The sequence below is a fragment of the Hylaeus volcanicus genome, chromosome 7 (assembly GCF_026283585.1).
Source record: "Hylaeus volcanicus isolate JK05 chromosome 7, UHH_iyHylVolc1.0_haploid, whole genome shotgun sequence".
Lineage (NCBI taxonomy): Eukaryota > Metazoa > Arthropoda > Insecta > Hymenoptera > Colletidae > Hylaeus > Hylaeus volcanicus.
Genome location: NC_071982.1, coordinates 12,691,495 through 12,699,100, shown reverse-complemented (window position 1 = coordinate 12,699,100; position 7,606 = coordinate 12,691,495). Strand labels below are relative to the sequence as shown.

At 36.9% G+C, this 7,606-nt stretch overlaps 2 protein-coding genes across 9 annotated transcripts; one reads left to right on the top strand and one right to left on the bottom strand.

Moving 5' to 3' along the window:
• Positions 1 to 32: 32 nt before the first annotated feature.
• LOC128879814 (uncharacterized) lies at positions 33 to 3,560 on the top strand. Its single transcript, XM_054129308.1, has 3 exons — positions 33 to 472; positions 933 to 972; positions 1,601 to 3,560. Exons 1-3 carry the CDS (start codon positions 421 to 423, stop codon positions 2,598 to 2,600), a joined length of 1,092 nt encoding a protein of 363 aa, XP_053985283.1. The 5' UTR covers positions 33 to 420; the 3' UTR covers positions 2,601 to 3,560.
• LOC128879815 (guanylate kinase-like) lies at positions 2,761 to 6,839 on the bottom strand. 8 transcript variants are annotated; one of them, XM_054129310.1, is made up of 6 exons: positions 6,266 to 6,372; positions 5,545 to 5,740; positions 4,990 to 5,257; positions 4,689 to 4,912; positions 4,491 to 4,601; positions 2,761 to 4,412 (listed from the first exon to the last, which is right to left on the bottom strand). In XM_054129310.1, exons 2-6 carry the CDS (start codon positions 5,579 to 5,581, stop codon positions 4,405 to 4,407), a joined length of 648 nt encoding a protein of 215 aa, XP_053985285.1. In that variant the 5' UTR covers positions 5,582 to 5,740; positions 6,266 to 6,372; the 3' UTR covers positions 2,761 to 4,404. The 8 variants fall into 8 exon arrangements, with proteins under 8 accessions (XP_053985285.1, XP_053985292.1, XP_053985287.1 ...); XM_054129317.1 differs by lacking the exons at positions 5,545 to 5,740; positions 6,266 to 6,372 and adding an exon at positions 6,741 to 6,839; XM_054129312.1 differs by lacking the exon at positions 5,545 to 5,740 and having other exon boundaries at positions 6,266 to 6,422.
• Positions 6,840 to 7,606: the final 767 nt, after the last annotated feature.

The window sequence follows — 7,606 nt, the reverse complement described above, 5'->3', positions numbered from 1 at the left end:
ATTAGATCGAGAATAGAGAGTCATAGAATGAGTAGAAAATAAATAAATATGTAACAGATACCAGCAGATCCCTTATTTTACATTAACAATATTCGATATTGGCGCCCCCCACCAAAAACTACCCCAAACCTACTCAGACAGTATTTCCGCGTAAGCACTACGTACATCAACAGTATTAAATATTCGGTACTCCATCGGGTTGAGAATCGTGCAGACAAGCCTGACTAATCATGATTGGCGGTATCGTTTAGAAGGAGATAGAAATTCGTGGTGTGCAATTACAGGTTTTCCAGCGCAGATTTCTACGCGAGAGTTAGTCGGCGAGGCCCGTAGGAAATGGTGGTTTATTTTAGGGACATCTGAAAATACGCGCACACGACCCTCGCAGAAGCTCAGTTGTCGTTGCTACGAGATAGGATCATGGCTCTTAAAGAATACCTGCTACCGACGATAGCGATAACGATTTCATTAGGTACGTACCCAACTCACACTTATCATAGTGGACTATTAAAATAAAACTTTGAAACGCCCTTTAAAATAAAACTGTAGATATCGGTCGCGTTTTGGTCACTCTGAATTACTTAATAAAACAAGGAAATAGATCAATTTAATACCGTTTGCGGCTTTAAACGATCGCGTTTGACACAGTAGAATCCGAATGAAAACTGCTGTCTCGTAGAACAAATACCTTGGCATCTCTATGAAACGTTTATCGCGTCAGGAAATGTTACTGACGTGCAAACTGAACGAAGAGGAATAAATTCCAAATAAAACCGTTTGAATATTTCCATTCAATTGCCACTAATCCGGATCGAATCGAGCGTGCTCGAGTATATTCCACTTGAAATCACTTCGCCCGCCCTCGTGTTGGAGAGCCACCAATCAGCAACAAATAAAATACCGCTCAATTAATTACTTTTCCTCCATGACAGGAATATCGTCGGTTTTCGCGTGGAATCCGGAAATTCATCGGTAAGTAACTCTCCAATTTCATTGTTTCAGACGTCATGTCAGAATTAGATAGAAATTAGCTGAACTACGGTAGCTTTTTCTTGAAGGGAAATCGTAGAGAATTGTTTTAATGGTGCAGAAATAGTTGACAGAATAAAGACTGATGGTTACACGCGACAAAACTCCATGCTTGACATTCCGTTTTTTCCATGTCACGAAGCCAGACATCGGAAGCATTTGTCTCAGGCACCAATTAAAAGTTAATAAAGGCTAATCACGACCTAATCTCAATATTCCTCTCCTCAGCTACGAGAGCTACGACCTGGACAGAGGCCCAGTCTTCTACGAAGCTTACTACCCGGACAGTAACGACGATCTCCATGACAATTATCGAGACGTCATGTTTGAATTGGACAGAATTAGCTGTGCCTCGGTAGCTTTTTCTTGAAGGGAAATCGTAGAGAATTGTTTTAATGGTGCAGAAATAGTTGACAGAATAAAGACTGATGGTTACACGCGACAAAACTCCATGCTTGACATTCAGTTTTTTCCACGTCGCGAAGCCAGACATCGGAAGCATTTGTCTCAGGCACCAATTAAAAGTTAATAAAGGCTAATCACGACCTAATCTCAATATTCCTCTCCTCAGCTACGAGAGCTACGACCTGGACAGAGGCCCAGTCTTCTACGAAGCTTACTACCCGGACAGTAACGACGAGGCTCGTGACAATTATCAAGAGAAACGTTTCTTCGACCGAGGAGCCGTCCTGGAGAAGACGTACCAAGTTCCTGCCCAACGCCTGGTGTACCCAAACAACTTCGTCCAACTGAACAGCCGGCAAAGTCTTCCTCAAGGCGAACGTTTCTCTCCAGGGTCGAACGAGCAATCGCTGGACATCAAGGAGATCTCGAGCCTGGCCAGAAGAGCGATTTCCCGGGACCTGGAGAATTGGAACACCCTCGAGAATTATTTGCATCGGGCTAAATACCAGGATCCCTCGTATCGTCGACAAATGGTCGTCCCTGACCCAGTGTACGAGATCGAGCGATCAGTTCGTGGCCAGGGCTTGGACTCCTTGAAAAATGGTCGCGATCCGAGGCAGGAGTTGTACGAGGAAGTTCGAGAGCAGCCTGCAGACTTAACCAGTCGACTTCGATTGGACGACGAAAGCATTTTGAACTTGATGAGAAGGTTGACGACGCGAGACCTTGCTAATAAAGATTCCATGGGAGCTGTGGGGTCGACTCGATACCAGAATCAACCTGAACAGGAAACTGTAGGCACTCGAGGACCCACCGAGACGAACGTACCTTCGTTGAAGGATCAACGAGATTCTGGATCGATGGCTGAACCTTATCCATCGGAGAATATTTTTGCACCGCGGCCTCAGGTGATCAATTACATTTTCTCCAAGAAACCAGTCGCCGAAAACAAAATCCAGAGCGTGCCTGATATAAAGGAACCGATAAAGGAGTCTGTGCCTAGAAATTACGGGGACAATCTTATCCAAGAGGAAATGAAGAAGATCTCCGAAGACAAAGACGTGAAGGTCGCGTCCATCGAGGTCAGCGAGGTGCCTAAACACAAGACTCGTCATCATCATGGAGATTGGCCGAAACGTGACTATTCTCGACGTCATCAGTCGTGAATAACTAAAAAATTGGTGTTATAAAGAAAGAATGGTAATTCTTTCGATCTTTTCAGACTCTTTCTTTACACCCTGTATATTAAATTTGGAATTTATAGACGCTACGAGACATTCAGAAATAGTTTTGCCACAACAAAGCAGTTAATTGTATGTTGAGATGTACCGTTTTAAATATTTATTCAATACAGTATGCTACAACAATAGTACAATTTTCTATAACAACGTGTACATATGTCGCTACGCTTCGTCTATTTAAATATCGTGTTATCGTTACATGAATTAACCATACATGCATTAACAAGTAGTAACCATGTATAGGAAAATATTTATTTTTTGTCGTGGAAGCAACAACATGCTCGTGTTTGATAAACAGAACGATGAAGGTAACGTTGAACATGTAAACACACTACAAACATGTCATACGAAACGACGATAACACGAAGGATACGTTTCAAGTTTTGAACACGATTTTCTCTAGTGTCTCGAATAAATAATATACATGAAACGCTTCTGATCGAAAGCGAATGTTCATGAAGGAATGTTAGCGTGATACTTTCTCCTTTCTCGTCGATGATAAATATGATACTGATGCAAATGAACTCGTGAAATGACTCTGAATGCTGTAATTAATGGTATGTCTGCTGATATAAAGACAAGTACGAGGATAAAACCACAAGTACTTTATAAGTAACCTACGCTATTGGAACACAACTTCGTTTGGTGAATAGTCTCAGTTAGCTACATCTACAATATTATATTTAATTCTCCAAATTTTTTTTTTTTTTGGATATCTAGTCTGTTCTTAGTTCTGTCTTCATACGAATTGACGGTTCTCCGCATACATTCGGCAAGATATCTTTCATCTAAAGATCATTTCACGCTCTTTTATAACCCATCGCATATTCGTACAACATACAAATACTCGTTTACTTTGAAATAAACAAAAAAACTAGCAACTAGGATCCGTGAATCGTACAATTTCATTTCTAACTACCTAAACGATAGTAAAATTATTAAAGAACAGTAAGACTATTAAAGGAGCCACATTTCGCATAGTTCTAGAGGCATTTTTCTCTCAACCTGTCCTATATAATATTTATCCATTTAACACTGTTTATCGTATTAAAGTTTTTCATGCTTACGCGACAAAGTGCCTTCTTCAAGGGCAGATACAATTTACGCTTCCTACCACGTTGCAAATGTAAAAATAATTTCTTTCTTTAAAGGCATTCAACAAGCATATCGCATGAAAGATATTGGATCTAACGAAGTAATATTAAGTTACCTTACAGAAAATAAACTAATATAAATATAAAGTCATATCCTAACCTAACTTTTAGGAATACACAGCTCATCGCAATGTGAAAATTGTACTGTACACTTATGAAAGTAGAGACATGAATATACGGGCTACCAATAAATAGGTTAGGATTGCTGTTGCGTAGCAAACAAATGATTTTGCATACGTCCATCCTGATGAAATACTGGTTTATAACGAATTACGTACGTACTAATTCTATGTTTTCTTATTTGTGATTTCATTCGAGACTATAACAATTTATCATTTGTATCTTGAAAGTTAAGTATCGTTAGTTGAATTTTCGTAATATTATTACACACATCAAAAATCTGAAAGATTCTTTATAACATCTTTCAATGATAAACTCAACTTACTGCTGTATAAAAAGTTATTTGCCTAAGTAATTCGACACATGTTTGCCTATTATCTATAAATCACGTAATGATATATAAAAATAATTATACTATGATATCCAGTAAATATACATCCTTGGGAAGCATCGGTTTAGCATTCTGTAAAGTATTAAAAATATAAACAATAACAGGAAATTGAGTAAACATACGAACACATGTTTCAATTATATTACACACCTGTTTTACGTTGTTGTTCCAAGTTCGAGAGTATAAAGTCTCGTAACTTGTCATATGCCTTAGACAAATTATCATTTTCGATTACTATATCAAAATTACCAGGGCTTTCACCTGAAATACAACACATTTACATGTAAAATACAAAAATCTCTCAGAATGTTTTAGGAAACATTAATGAATAATATGTTAATTGCCTACCATATTCCATTTCTGTTCTAGCAATAGATAATCTACGCTGCAAGGAGTCCTCTGTTTCAGTTTGTCTATCCCTCAATCTTTTCTCTAATTCATCTACGGACGGTGGCTTAATAAATATGTACAAGGGATCAAGAGAACTTTGCTTGATCTGTTTTACACCTTGCATTTCAATATCTAGCACGCACACTTTACCCGCTTGCTGTACATCTTCCACAGCGGATTTACTGAAAATATAAAAAAGGGTGGTTAAAATTAATGTGGTTATTACTTGAAAAATTACAGCGACAGTATTAACAGTCACCTAGTGCCATATAAATTTCCACTGAAGGTAGCAGTTTCAAGGAATTCGCCCTGCTCTATCTGTTTTTGCATTTTCTCCTTAGTTGTGAAATAATAATGCTTCCCATCCTCCTCACCAGGCCTAGGTGTTCTTGTTGTATGAGAAACAGAGAATCCAAATTTATCTGGGAATTCTTCGAATAGACGTTTTATCAATGTACTCTTCCCACTTCCAGATGGGCCGCATAAGACTAATGGCCTAGGACCTTTCTGAAGCATATTGCGAGCACCTAAAAATAATAGCGATATCGTTATAGATTTATGTATTTATTATGAAAGTCAACCCTTTGCAGATAGATACTTTGAAGCATGAATATTAATGAAATGCAGGAAAGCAGTGTACGTAAATATTATTTTAATGCAATGGTGATGAGTTTGTAATAAATTTACAGATACATATAAGAAATGGTGAAAAGATAAGTTTAATATAATCAAGCTCCATTTGCAAAGGATTTATAATACACACAGATTAATATAAAATAAGAATTCAGTTCACTTCAACCGAATCATTCCATACCTATTGCAAAGGTTCTAAAAAACAAAAATGGAACCATACTCGAAAGAATTATTTCTTATCATTTAAAAGTTCTCGTTATCTAGAACTTTAAGTGAAGACGTCCACACGTGGGGAAAGTATAGACGCAAATGTCTATTATCATTTTTCGAACCACAATTTGAAATTTCGCTTGTACAGATAACCACTCTACTCGAAACTGTGAACAATCGAGGATCAGCTGACAGAAAACGCCGGAAACATCATAATTTACAGAAAAATCGTGCGCAAAAATGGGCGCGTAAATATTAAACAAATATCAGGAAACACGTAACCCCAGTGGCTTTTCGCGACGTGTCAAGATGCTTGCAAGCCATGGGAGGAAATAAGATTACAGGGTCTTCGAAATATTGATTTCCTGGTGCAAAACATACCGCAAATCGTGCGAGTTCTCTTATGGAAACATTAATCGAACGCAAATGAGAAAAGTACAAGCATATTCGTGAATTATCTAATCTCGAAACGATTGAATCGTTCAATTTAATCCACCTCACACTTTACACGTTACTTCACCGTTGAAGTATATTAAATACGTATAAGAAGAGAAGATTACAGTGGATAAAAATGATTTAACTTCACTGACAATACCATGTCCTCTTTTTTCCTCTCTCTCGCTCTCTCTGTTCCGCGTTCCTCATTTCGTTAGACCAACAAACATCTTTTAGAATACCAAGAAACGTCTCACCTTTGCAGGAAATTATTAATAGATAAGTAATGCGAAACTACAGCTAATTATCGTGAGTATTTGTGTAAAGGAAAGCACGGAAATCCGCGGTTTAATAAACTATAAAACAGTTACCACGTTTTCATCGAATACAGAGCGCTTGCGCGTCGCATCGTCGCATCGAGAATACCTTACATGTTACGTGATTGATACTAATTATATCCGATTTTAAAAATGTACATCGATTATAAGTACTTGATATTTTGTCATCATTGAGTTACTGTGTGGACTGAATTTACTTTATTTTAAGTTTCAGACAGAAGAAAGAACCAGGCCAAGCAAAGACACATGTTCTATGATCTTGGCATTCAAGATCCAAGCACATGTGCCTTAATTTTTATTATGATTTTATTAATTAATTGTATGAACAAATTATTTGATATTTGGATAAACGAATTCTGTTCTTCACATCTGTTTAACAAGAAATGCAACTGACCTTTACGTGGTAAAAGCAACAATTTTTAAGCCGTTATAATTATGTTTAACTATCTAATGTTCTCCACGCGAGTGGATACTATTCTCGTGAATATAGTATTGATAACAATATCGATAAGCTTAGAATAAATATCGCATATGTCGTAAGCTTGTAAAAAATGTTGATACTATAACGCATCTTACATAAACAATTACGCAACAATTTGTATACTAATTTCAATTCCACTACAACACAAGTGAAATTCGAAATAGGTTATGATCCATGAATGTTGAAAAAAGCAACAATTGAAAAATGAAGTGTATTTTATCATTGTATTTTATTAAATATTATCCTTCTTTATTCTTTTAACTTTTAAACTATCACAGTTTTTCTTGTGGGTTCCCGCTATTTTTGATGAACTGAATAGCCATCTAGCGGCGAATAAACCGAACTAATTTTCGGAGTATGGTCAGCGCCTCTATCGGGAGAACGCCCAAGTTTGTCCTCAATGAATCATTTTCTCACCGCTAGATGGCGTTAATTTACATGGCGTTTACCTAACTATGGTAATATACCGATAGGTGTCGGTAAAAAACAGTAAAAATAACGCCATCTAACGGTGAAAAAAGAAACTATCCACGACAAACTTGAGCGTTTTCTCAATAGAGGCGCTGACCATACTCCTAAAATAGGGGAAAATTTGAATTTCTTTTTATTTAATTAAAGTTCTTCAAAAGCATTTGTAAATACTACTGAGTAGTTTAAGGGAAAAATAATTTCTTGTAGCCAAAATAAAAAATACTGTGTATGACTTATTTTTAAAAACATTTTAATGTAACTAATATAAATAAATGAAAAAATGCAATGTTTGAAGATTCTTGAAATTC